Here is a 13,556-nt window from a genome sequence, read left to right on the forward strand (position 1 = left end):
GCAAAGGTGGAATCCCAGGGATCTCTTAACAAATTAATACTCCTGCTTTATATTGGTATCTTTGAATCAAAAACTAAAGGCCTGTAAAATCCACAGTGCCTGTAAGGATGTTGGCTCCAAAGACGAGTGTTTTATCAGGTCTCAGGGGTTATTTTGCAAGTGAAGGGACTGTACCACTCATGGGAGCAATTTTTATCAGTCACAAAAAGGCATTGTCCTGTCTTGAAATGCATTTTTCCTTTTAGCGTATAATCCACCAAAATGATAAAAAAAGGAAAAGAAGAAAGAAGGAGAAAAAAAGAAAAATAAGCACATTATCTCTGTGGCTTATTTTCTTGATGGAAAATGACAGACTTGGTAATTAATGCCCACAGCAGACTCTGTAATTAATGCTCTCAGACCTAAGTCAGAAGAGATAAATCTTTGGACATTACCTTAAACAAGCTGTTCAGAACTCAATTCCTTGAACTGGAACATACCAAGAGCAAGAAAGAAATTTACTAAATCTGAAAGCCACCAGTTTGCAATATTACCTCTGATTCTCCCTGGAACCTGAGCTGTTTGAAAAGCTGTTAAGTGTTCAGAATTGCTACTGATATGGACTGTTCTTCCCCAGATGTAAATGAGTGCTCGTTGAGTGACAGTCTCTGCAGAAATGGCAAGTGTGTGAACATGGTTGGGACGTACCAGTGCTTCTGTGACTCTGGCTACCAGCCCACTCCTGACAGACAGGGATGCACAGGCAAGTGTTGTGCACCAAACATGGGGGTTTGTGCTTCAGCTGTGTTGTTCCATCTCTCCTTGTTTTTATTTAATTTCATTTCGCACCTTCCTTTTGAAAATTAGCAGGGGCTGTTTTCTCATGGGTTTTGAGGCTTATTATGAGCTGTTGTGGAAATATGGAAGTATAAAAAAATTTAAAGAAGACATAAAAGGTGGTTGCTGTAGTGAACTCTGCAAGATACTTTGAAATTACAATTATTTTACTACTCCATTAAAATCAGAGGTTTGACCTAACAACCAGAAAAATACACTGAGATTTCTTGATCAAGCAAGAAAAGCCCCATTCATTAATGGCTTATCTCTCACTTCTTCTTATCATATGCATCTCTTTAATCCTTCACTGTAATAATGCTGAATAAAGTTGCTGCCAGCACATCAACTCCTTGCAAAGGAGAATAGCAGCACTCACTGAAAGGGTTTTTTATTTGCTTGTTATGGCTCTTTAAAAAAAATACAAATTTGTGGTATATTTCAAGCTTTAAGTTTTTCAGGGTTTCCCTTTTTTTCCCTTTCCAAACTTTTGTTTCTTGAGCTTTTTTTCACATCCCTAGCAATACACAGGAACAAAAGCAACATTTAACTTAGCCACTTGCTCCCACAGATGAAAAAAGCAATTGGAAGAGGGAAAAATGAAAATCAGAGAGAGTCAAGTGAGAATAAAAATTCAGAATGAAGCCACTGATAGACTCCTTAATGTAAAATGTAAAGGGAATATGATTTTTTTCTTAAAGAAGTAGACTTACTGCTGCCACTGTTGCTCCCCCAGATATTGATGAGTGCATGATAATGAATGGAGGCTGTGACACCCACTGCTCTAACTCAGAAGGCAGCTATGAGTGCAGCTGCAGTGATGGCTATGCTCTGATGCCAGATGTCAGGACATGTGCAGGTAGGTTTTGGCACCTGAAAAGCTCCAGCTTCACATCTTTCAGCCAGAATCAACGTGGTGTTCCAGCCCATCCATGCCAGAGTGACAGCATTATTATCTGCTTTTTGTTCTCCTCCACAGATATTGATGAATGTGAAAACAATCCAGATATCTGTGATGGTGGGCAGTGTACCAATATCCCAGGAGAATATCACTGCCTCTGTTATGATGGATTTATGGTTTCTGTAGACATGAAAACTTGTGTTGGTGAGTAGCTGTGTGCACCAAATTTAGTGCAAGTCTTGAAAATTCTGCATCTTTTGTTTCAAGATGTTCTTTCTACTGTATTCTTGAAAGTGGGAGTTGAAGTTATGTATATTATTAAAAAAAAAAACCAAAACTGCCTGCCTTTTGGCCAGTCCTTAACAATAAACCAGATCTCATAGTTGAAAGACATCACTGTGATTTTACTATAATGGAATATGAGAAGGGATTAGTTGAGGGGTGAGAAGGGGGGGTACTTCAAAAATTTTTCATTGGAAGAAAATTATTATAAATATATTTTAAGAAGATGATTTTAAATTATTCCTGTAAGGAAAAATTTGCTTCACATTCCTTTAATTAGCATTCCCAAAAAAGATGAAAACAAATGGTATTTGTTTTACCACAAATCAGAGGTATTTAGACTATACATTTATCCTTACTTTTTTTAGGGAATTTACACAATAGAACAGCTGAAATATATTATGACCTCATATAGTAAGTAGTTTCACCTGAAATAAAATGTTCCAAAATGACAATAATGTCCAACTAACAACTAATTTATAATCACCTACAGATGTGAATGAATGTGAATTGAATTCCAATATCTGCATGTTTGGGGAGTGTGAAAACACCAAAGGCTCCTTCATTTGTCACTGTCAAGTTGGGTATTCTGTCAAGAAAGGAACCACAGGGTGCACAGGTAAAACATTTCCAGTGAATGTGTCACATGCTTTGGTTTGCTTCCAGGTACAGTAAATGCACAGGTGTTCACACAAGAGAGAGGTTGATTTCTCTCTCTCTCTCTATATATATATATTTATATCTATATATATCTGACTGTTTCCATCTGCTATCACGTGCCAGAGTTTTAAAGGGAGTGTTCCTTCACCAGTATCAATGCTGGAGGTCCTTTGCAAACTAATTTTAAAGATTTTATCAGCACAGGTTATGTGAGCACCCATGTTACAGAGCTGTAGTTGTGTTGGAATTATTTTATCATTGCTCATTTGTCACTTGTACCTGAAGGGTGAGCTCATCTCAACTCAAACTGCAGGAAATGGCCATGTGGTTTAAGGAAAGAACAGAGGAAAAATGAAAGTAAATAAAAAATCCTTCAACCTTTGCCAACATTTTTTAAAGTTCTGCAGTCACACTGCAAGTTCCTGTGATATTTTAAGCAGTACATTTTCTTTCGCATGCTCTCAAGAATCCAGGCTCATCCAGAAGAAGCTGACAGAATTTCTCCAGCAGTTTCATGTTTAGGAATCTGTTCTGTAAATGCCACAGCCCTCGCTGTATAATTATTTTTATAACTGAAAGGTGGCTGTGCACCCAAAATCCTTATCCCAGTTTTAGACATTAAAAATGTCAGCATATTTCATATTTCTGGAAAACAGCATTAATTTCAAGCTGAAAAGCAGTTGTAGTAAAGTGGACTGATTGCCATGTTTACAAACAAAGAGCAAAAATAAAATGCAATTGTCACTCCTTTTTACTAATACAGAATACAAAATAGCTTACTTGAATATTCTATATTCTTAAACATTTATTTTTTAACGAACTGCAAACCCTCACAGAGGAAATGCGTAAAAGGAACAAAATTTTTAATATTATGACGTAAATACTGATAGTTTGTTTTGTGCTTGTAGATGTGAATGAGTGTGAAATTGGAGCTCACAACTGTGACATGCATGCCTCATGTGTCAATGTGCCAGGAAGTTTTAAATGCAGTTGCAGAGAAGGTTGGGTTGGAAATGGCATTAAGTGTATTGGTAAGTATATAGAAATAAAGATGTTTTTTCTCTCTCCCCATCCTTTTTATTTCCTTTTTTTTCTGAAAGTATGTAATGTGACTGTATGATTAGTCTGTTAGAAAAAATAAGTATTCTTTTGTCTGCTGCAGCCTGTGTAAATGAGTATGAAAGATTATGTTTCACAGACTGGGTTTTCTAAGAAAAAAAAAACCATTTTACTATCGCAGAAATGTAATGCTGTGACATCTTACTGAATTAACTACATATTTTACAAAATTTGTATGCAGCTGCTACTCGAATGTGCAAAAAACCACAAAAACCAGAAATTAAATAGATTTTGTTTTATTGTTTCCTGTCAGATATTTACAGTCCTTCAAACATTTTTTTTTTAATTTCTTGTAATAGGTCTGACTTACAGACCCTGGCATAAACCAGATTGGGACTGGAGGGGTGGGGGAAGCCTGTGTCTGCTTTTGCTGGGCTGGTATAGTTGTGTATGTCCTATTGCCTTCATGTTTCAGTTTGCTGGGTAAAAGACTGTGATACTTGCTTTTTGTTTTGAGAACATTTTGGGATCTGTGGAAAAGGAGCTTCATGTAACGATTAATTTTATTGATGTAATGTGCTAAAAAAATGCCGTATATGATTTCTCATTTCTTCATTTTTTTTTCTCTTTTTTTCTCTCATACATATTAATATCCAAGTGAACAGTTTGCTTCAGCCCTATGGGTTGCATTGTTTTCACTTTCTTCTATTGCTTGAGAAGGCTTTCTCGATAAGTGGCAGATTTTTACCTCCCTACATTTCTTCAGCTCAGTTTCTAAAATTACTTTTTTAACGAATTAGTTTTTAGCTAATTAGTCAGTTTTAAACTAAAAATTAGTTTTTTTGAAACTAATTTTGAATTTAAGCTCTTTAACAGGACATTAGCATCCAAATAGTGAGTCAGCTGCATTCCATCTGTTGCTCAGAAATTTTCTGCCCAGGACCACACGTTGTAATTTAAAGGGAGTATTAAAATGGAGTCACTGTATCATCTCATAGTAAATGTGTGCATTTATGGATACATAATCATGCTTGCAGTGGTGCTGGTTATCTTGCCAGTTCACTGCCAGCCAGTTTTCTAATTGCTGTGCTGCTGGCTGCACTTTTTGTCCCCGATGTGCAGATCTTGATGAATGCTCCAACGGGACCCAGCGGTGCAGCGCCAGCGCCCAGTGTGTGAACAGCCCGGGCTCCTACCACTGTGCCTGTGCAGAGGGCTTCACTGGAGATGGCTTTACCTGCTCTGGTAAGGAGGTTTGTCACACCTGACTCTTTCTTGGTTGTTCTCTTGTATGGAAACCTTGTGAATTAGACCTAAGCCCACAGCGCAAGACAATAAGTGTGGAGATGTAATTTAAGATCAAGATGATTCCTGCATAAGAAATGGTGTCAGAAGCACCTGATTTGTTCTTTTGATTTATGTGCCAGTTGGATTCACTGGGTCCATTTTTGGGGGAAATTCCTGTCTGCTGCTTCTTCCTCCTTATCATCTTCATGCCAATTATTTTGAACATTCATGTCCTGCTTGTAGCAGTGCCTCTAATCAAGATCACCAAATGCCTGCTCTATTACAGTTCCTCTCTCTGGCATCATATCTTTTCCCAACACTCTATTAGTAGAATAGGATGTGATCATTACATAGAACTTTTTTAAAAGGAAAACAAACTGCAGTTAAAAAACATTGCCTGTGATCATTGCATTTAAATTTGTAGGTGAGAATGGGACATTGTTATTCACATAGGAACTGACTCAAAGTGGCACGTATGATAGAAAGATTTTATATTAAATATTAATTACTATGTCTTGGGCTGCTCTGCTCTTTATCACTTACAGAGTAGAGATGAGTCATTATCTCTGCTCTAGAGTTTTAACACATCCTATATTTGGTCAGCATATTTAAAGGTCTAAAGAAACCCATCCTGATGATAATAAAATACCTAGAAAAGTACTGTGAATGTATTCATTATTAGCTAACTACAAACAAAAATTAATTAACAGCTTAGAAACAAGATTTTCTGATTAGTAGTATAAAGTTTTTTATTTGAGAACAAAGACCTTCAAATATGACTTGGTTTATGTATTTCAGTTTTTTTGGTTCATGAGCACAAAGTTTTATTCCTATATTGAGCTTCTGTGTTTCTTTAAAAATCAGATATATAATAATAAAATGAAGAAAACATTTTTTTTTTTTTTGACAGTCATAAGAATAACTGAATTATCACTTCTTATCACTTATCTCTTCATATGATGACTGCAATGGTGAATGCCCTCCCTTGCCATTCTCTTTCTTTATAGCTGTTTTGGGGCATATATACATCCTGGTGTGCAAGCAGTACTTGTAATGTTCCTCACATGTGAGGAATATTTTCTAAAATGAATATGATAATAATTTTCTATGTATGATTTAGGAAAATTTGCCTTTTGAACATTTTTTCTTTGAAAATGGCATAGCAGTATATACCCAGAGGCAAAGTTTTTACTTTTTAAGCAAGGAATTTAACTTATTTGTCAAGACAGTAATATTGAATCTTAAAAGCTTGCATTAGTAAAAAAAACTCATTGGTTAATGAAAAACAAGGAGGAAGTAATTGTGCAAAGGTGAACGGAATAAATTTCAAAACTCTGTTTGCTTTTCTGCATTCTTTCAATTTACTTCAGGGTATCAGAAATTCTGTTTTATAACTTCAATGCTCAACAGTGCTATTATTTTGAACATTAGGATATATTTACATGTATTTTTTGATGTGAAACCTGTAGTTCCAGAGGAGTTTTCCTGTCTTCCACAGATGTTGACGAGTGTGCAGAGAACATCAACCTGTGTGAAAATGGGCAGTGCCTGAATGTCCCCGGCTCCTTTCGCTGTGAGTGTGAGATGGGCTTCACTCCTGCCTCTGACAGCAAGTCCTGCCAAGGTGAGCTGCAGCTGCTGCTGCCTCAGCTCTGTCCTCTGAGCTGGGGCTGGCTGCTCTAAAGCAAGGAGCAAGCAACAGCACCTCAGCCTGGAAGCAGAGAAAGCACCACATGTTTCATATACAAGGAATTTCTTCAGTGTGAATTATGTTGGAAGGTTGCTTTCATCTTTTTTTATGATGTTTTGCTGGCCTTCTTCCATAAATCCCAGAGCAGAGGTTTGCCTCAGAAATTTTGTGAAATTGTTTTTTGATTCCTTCTTGTCACTATTGGATAGTGTGTAGAAAATCCTGTGTTATCTTTCTAGTCCAGTTCAGCTTCTATTCCCTATCATGTTCTTATACCTTTTGTTGTTGTTGTTCAATATGACTGTATAGGAGATGAAAACATTTTAGCTGGTGCCCCAAAGCTTTTAATTTATTTCATATTTAAAGGTGGAAACCACATAACATCTTGTGACATTGAAATTCTTGGTGAGATATAAAAAACAGGTTTCAAAACTTAATCTCTAAGATTCAGTCCAGAGTGTGGCACATTCTAACATTCAGGTGTACATATATGAATCAGTCTTCAGAATAATTCAGGTACTTTTTTAACTCTGCCACTGCATAGTCAGATTTGTTAATCATTAGCAAGTATTGTCAATCATCTTTACTGAATTTCTTGGTGCACCTCAGTCATATCACAGTGGTGGTGATGGTCTAATAAAAATCCCCTAATATAGATCCAATCTATTGCAGCCAACCAATGTTTGAAAAACCATGTAATTCTAATTTTTGGGTCAGTGTGTTGAGGGGTTTTGGTCCAACAATTGAAGGATTTTGAAGAAATGCTTGATATATTACTGTGATTACAGCAGACATCTGAAAGCCTTCATTGACTAGATTATGCTGTTGGAGAAATAAAATATCTGGGTATTGAATTTTTAAAAGAAGTTAGCTTTTATTTCTCGCATTTTGAAGTTGATATATTAATTTGTCCTATGGTAAGGAGTGTCCTTGGTTGATTTCTACAATCAAAGGGCAAAATCCAGTCTCGATTTAATTAAATAATTGTAATACAAATTATTAATTTCTTCAGAAGTCCCTTGAGATGTCAGTGCATTAGCTTCTTAATGACCTGATTTGGAGGTTGTTCCATGGCCATACTCCAGGGTATTAGAAATTTTATTTTGCAGATTAAATTGACTCAGGACTTCTGGATGTTAAGTATAAATTTTGCCTAAAAAATGTGTGTCTGAACATGCCCCCAGAAGTTAACCTTTCTCATGTGTTACTGTAAAGGGACATTTTATTACTTTTCAACCTTTGGCTGACGTAATCCAGGTTAAAAGTAGGTATTTTATTGCTGCAATAATTTTAATGCCCCTTTTGCACATCTTGTACAAAATTAGTTCATCAACAGAGTACTGTACTCAGAATTTCAAATTAAGATTTGGCTGTGCTTTGTAAAATGATATTAATGCTTTCTACTTCCCTGTCTGTGCTAAAAATAATTCACTAATACGTGCCAGAATTGCATTTGCCTTTTCCACAGCTGCTTTATTCTGGCAGCTTAAAAAGTCTTGCTGTCTGAGAGTACCTGGAGAGTTTTTTTTTTTTCAGTCTTATCCTACTTAATTTGAACTCAGAAGTCTTTCACAGTCTGTGCCTAAAGCCATAGCTTTGCAGTCAGTGGTGTCAGTGTTCAGCTCCTTTCTACACTGCAGCTGGCAGAATCATCCAATTTTCTGTCATAGTCTTTCAACTTGATTTCATCTTCAATTTAGATCAGCATGCAGGCAGTCCTTTGGATGCATTTTAGCTCATCTGTGTGTAGTTACTACATAGCTGTTTTAAAGTGGGCTTGAGAAAAATCACAGATCATTCTTACTTCCTATATTCCTGTTTTCCCTGTGTTCTTCCTCCGAGGTGATATGACTGTTGATGCCTAAACACTCCCTTTCTTCTTATTACAATTTCTTTACAAATGCAAATTCACTAATACAAATTTTGTGTAATATTCTACAAAAACTCAAAAATGTTAGTTTTTAAAATATTTTGTGTGTGTCTCCTCTTGCTTTTATAGTGGAATGACACATAATAAGAACAGCAGCAATAACAATTACAATAACATGGTAATGCTGTGTAACTTTCTGGTTTTAAAATATTCCTTCAGACACCGATGAATGCTCCTTCCAGAATATTTGTGTGTTTGGCACCTGCAATAATCTCCCAGGAATGTTTCGTTGTATCTGTGATGATGGCTATGAACTGGATCGGACTGGGGGAAACTGCACAGGTAAATCACTGCTTTAAACAAATACATCAGCAAAAAGGGTGGCTTCTTAAATATGCAAATGACCAAAGTTTGCTTGTAGTCATTTGGTGAATTCATAAAACTTTAGTTTCAGCTAAAATACACTTGCATTTAAACTTTATTGCTTTGTTGTCTTAGGAAGTAAACTTGCCCTTTTCTATCCAATGAGCAGATTTATGAGTGTGGATTTCCTATTTTAGATGTTGATGAATGTGCTGATCCCATTAATTGTGTTAATGGTCTTTGTGTAAACACTCCTGGAAGATATGAGTGCAATTGTCCACCAGACTTCCAGCTGAATCCTACTGGAGTGGGTTGTGTGGGTAAGTAAAAGCGTCCTGAAGTATCACTTCAGAAATCACTGCTTTTATGCAAATAAGATAGAAAAATAACTATTCCACAATTCTGCATATCCTGTTACATAGTTTTTTGGTGTTGTCTCTCTCAACATCCATAACCATCAGTGTTCTTGAAATGCCAATGACTTCCAGAGTACAATGTTACCTGAATTCCTCCTCCTAGGTGTGAAATTACAGGTGAATGCCTGCTGTTCTTTGCTGATCATGGTGTGCAGCTGTAAGCACAGCTGTTGGTGTGCTTTTTACATAGATAACCGTGTGGGCAGCTGCTACCTGAAGTTTGGACCGAGAGGGGACGGGGGCCTGTCCTGCAACACCGAGATTGGGGTTGGAGTCACCCGTTCCTCGTGCTGCTGCTCACTGGGAAGGGCTTGGGGGAACCCCTGTGAGACCTGTCCCCCTGTCAACAGCAGTAAGGAAATGTTCTCATGTTCTCCTGGTGCTGCATTAATTTAGAAGTGATGGAAAAAGAATTTACAGATTTGTTCTGTGTTGCTGTGCATTGGTCATTTGAAACAAGTTTCCTTGCCACTGTCAGAGGTGTGGACCTGAGCATCACAGACCTGACCTGACCTTTAGTCTTCTGTCACTGGCTTGGTGCCTGTTCTCACCCTAATAAATCAGTGCTACCTTTAGAAGGCACTTCCAACCGACCACTTGATATGTTAGGTAGTTTTGGGCACTTTATTTTGCTTTTACTTTTCTCCCATTTAAAAGAAAAAAAAATTAAGAGATTTGCTGATGGAATAGAGTGCATACACCTGCTGTATGTATATCTGCATTTTTGCTCAGGAGCTCAAAGCTGGTAGGGAAATAAATTAATTATGCTTAGAATTGAAATCATGGCTTTAATTTGGAAGACCTCATTATTCTCAGAGTGTTGATAATTGTTCTGTATTTATGTCTGAGTCCCTCTTGAGTACTTTCAAAGCTGTTACCTAATGATAGTTATCACCTTTGTAGAGCTTTGAAAGTCTTCAATGAATAATGCAACACAAATGTTGAGTATGTTGCTCTTTACAGCCTCATAATAGCAGGAATTCCAAGTTTAACACTTACCTTTATGAGTGGCATACTGACATTTCATGTTAAATAACTAATCAAAACAGAAAATATGTGCCTCTGTAAGGACACAGTACAGAAAACTCAGTATTGTGCCTGCCTTAAGAGGATCTGAGGCTATGGATATAAAAGAAAGCAGAGCTCCTTATCTTACATTGTTTTTCTTTTAATCTAATGCACTTGCTTTATTTACTGGTAATAAGTAAAAAAAGTTGAAAGCAAATGACTGTAAGGAAGAACAGCCATTAAAAACACAAATGACGATTTATGATTCTGTTGTCATAATTTGGGGTTTTTTTATGAGACTGACACGTTGTCTCTTTTATACCTTAATATAGCTGAATACAATACTCTCTGTCCAGGGGGAGAAGGATTCAGACCAAATCCTATCACTATTATTTTAGAAGGTGAGATTCTTATAAATTGCTGTGATGACTAATAATTATAATAATAAGGGGTCATAAAGGGGTTATCTTTGAAAATGAACTGCATTTTTCAGAAATCATTATATTTAGTGCAAATCAAAAACCACTGTTAATGTGAATTGGGAAACAACAAGAAAAAGCAAAAGAATATTAAAGGAGTCCAACACCATTTCAGTAGGAAAATGATTTAGTGCATACCTTTTGTGTGCTCCTGACTTTAACTGGATTTCAAAATTGGGCCCTGAAGGGTAAGTCATTTATGAAAATTACAGCTGATAGCAGAAGGTGCAAATGTCAGGAAATATTCATCAGACAAAGCAGCTCTGGTTCCAATAAATAAGCAGAAGTGAGGAATTAGATGCCAAATTCCTGTAAACAGCAATGGAACATTTGGCTTAACAAGCTGAAACTGCTCCTTAAGTGCTGTTTGAATGGAAGAGAATGAGCATCTTATCCTTGCATTCCTGGAGAGCAATTTAGAAGCCAAAAACCCCAAAAGAAACCACACATGACAGTTCAAAGCTACTAGTTGGCAAAATTTCAGTGTAGTACTTAAATTCTCTTCTTTCTATTCATTCTGGAATGAAAATACTGTGAGGGTTTTTTGTTGGTTTTTTTTTTTCTTCTTTTTTTAGACATTGATGAATGTCAGGAGCTGCCAGGTCTCTGCCAGGGTGGAAATTGCATCAACACTTTTGGCAGCTTCCAGTGTGAATGCCCAAGAGGTTACTACCTCAGTGAAGAGACAAGAATCTGTGAAGGTTGAGTCCTCTGAACCTCTTCCTCTGTCAGAGTGTACTTACTATGAAAACCACTGATTTTTAACCTTAAATCCACAAGTGGGCATGGTACACCCTGCCCTTACCTAGAGTCTTCCCTAAAACCATTGTCTTTGGCACCAGTGATATAATTAGCACAAAGCTTGAAGTGGAACAACTGGATATTTTAATGTTTATTTTAGATATTAGACCTCAGACATGTGTATTCAGTAAACTAAGGGGGTATTGAGGATTTCTGGCTTCTCACTTCAACACCTTGTATCCCCTGCAAGTTTTATGGTGCTCCCTCCATTTTGGGTGTGAGCAACAGTTTAATTTGTTCAATATGAAGTAAAGTTCTTACTGGTTTTCCTTCTGTGTTTGAGATTTTTCATAACTGTTACAACCAAAATTGTAAATTGACACAAAAACTAACCCTGCTGTGTGAAGGTGTGAATGTCTTTTGTGAAGTTGATTTGCTTCTATTTCAGTGGCAAGTTCAAGAACTTTAGTTTATTTAGTGTGTTGTCTTGCACTTATGAGAGCTAGGGCTAAACTTAGAGGTTAAAATCAGAGCTTTATTTTCCAAGCTGTTCTTTAAATGAAGCATTTTTGTTATCTTAGCGTGGTTTATTATGGTCATATTTCTCAGAAACCTGAGACCTCTTCTCCCTCATCAACTGCAATGATTTTTCCTTGGTCTCTAGATATTGATGAGTGTGTTGCACACCCTGGTGTCTGTGGTCCTGGCACCTGCTACAACACCTTGGGGAACTACACCTGCATTTGCCCACCTGAATATATGCAGGTGAATGGAGGACACAACTGCATGGGTACGTGAAAATGTCATTTTTACTAGAAATGCAAGAATATCAGACTGTTTGAGGGCCAGACCCTGTGCTTTAAGTTTATTTTCACTGTTGTTAGCTCACAGTTGGTGTCATGTTGTCAGGAAAGAGATCCCTGTGATGGCTTGCAGCATTCAAGGGCTCTTACTCCCTAACAGGGCTCACTGTTCTCTAGTTTATTTTAGCTGATCATTTCCAAATGGTGGGGTTTACCATAAAAATGGATCTCATGAGTTTCTGCACTGTGCTTATGATTTTTTAGGAGTTTGCCTGTTTCCCCCTTGTGTCTTTAAATGAAAACAGAAAATATGCCACATAAGTCCAAAACAAAGACTGTGGATTACATCAATCCTTCAATTACTTTAAATGCCTGTGTTTATGTTGCATTCAGAAAACAGAGTTAATGAAGCCTTGTCTGATTTAGTAGGGGGTTGGTATTTACATAATACCATAATTATCATAATGTTGGTTATTTCTTAAGTGCTTCTTTTCTCACATCCAGACATGAGGAAAAGCTTTTGCTACCGAAGCTATAATGGAACCTCCTGTGAGAATGAACTGCCCTTCAATGTGACCAAAAGGATGTGCTGCTGCACATACAATATTGGGAAAGCCTGGAACAAACTTTGTGAGCCATGTCCAACTCCAGGAACAGGTAAAGCCTTCTGTGGTCACCCCATTTTGTTACTTTCTTTGCTTATCTGCTGCTTTGACCTAATAACTAAAGTTAACATTCCATCCCGAAAGAACTTTTACTGGGCAGTAATACTGGTGTTGAAGATACTGACTGACCTCCTGTCTAATCTTTTTCCAGGATAATTAATTTAGGAGAGTCTATTTAGTTCTTGGTAGTTGGAGACACATTTATCCTGATAGTCCTAGTCTGTCAGAACATCAAGATTGGGTTTCATGCTGGATGTAGGAAACCTTTCTGGATTTTTCAGCTGTCTCTCACATTTGGTTCATGACCTGCTTGGTTGTTTTTACATTTCCTCTGCTGAAGGTGACTGAACTTGAGAAAAATTGCTCAGTAAGTCGGGCATTGCAATGGGAAGTAAAAAATTCTCTTCTGTAAATGGAGGTGAAAATAGTGCAGGACAATTCATTTTCAGTCAGTCTTTATGGAATTGTTTTCCTGTAATAAAGCACCCCTGAAAGCTGAACTCAGGAAAGTCATTAGTG

General features: G+C 37.0%; 1 protein-coding gene across 1 annotated transcript in view; it reads left to right on the plus strand.

The window, feature by feature from the left end:
- Window positions 1-13,556, plus strand: part of LOC306814893 (fibrillin-2-like) — a gene marked incomplete at both ends in the record, with an annotated part of 115,840 nt that overhangs the window by 74,725 nt on the left and 27,559 nt on the right. The window contains 14 exon segments of the mRNA XM_079331388.1: window positions 617-742; window positions 1,550-1,672; window positions 1,793-1,918; window positions 2,490-2,615; window positions 3,565-3,687; window positions 4,838-4,960; window positions 6,501-6,626; window positions 8,782-8,904; window positions 9,123-9,245; window positions 9,532-9,693; window positions 10,682-10,750; window positions 11,404-11,529; window positions 12,234-12,359; window positions 12,877-13,029. Coding sequence (XP_079187514.1) covers window positions 617-742; window positions 1,550-1,672; window positions 1,793-1,918; window positions 2,490-2,615; window positions 3,565-3,687; window positions 4,838-4,960; window positions 6,501-6,626; window positions 8,782-8,904; window positions 9,123-9,245; window positions 9,532-9,693; window positions 10,682-10,750; window positions 11,404-11,529; window positions 12,234-12,359; window positions 12,877-13,029 — 1,755 coding nt within the window.

Source organism: Erithacus rubecula (assembly GCF_903797595.1).
Source record: "Erithacus rubecula genome assembly, contig: SUPER_Z_unloc_3, whole genome shotgun sequence".
Lineage (NCBI taxonomy): Eukaryota > Metazoa > Chordata > Aves > Passeriformes > Muscicapidae > Erithacus > Erithacus rubecula.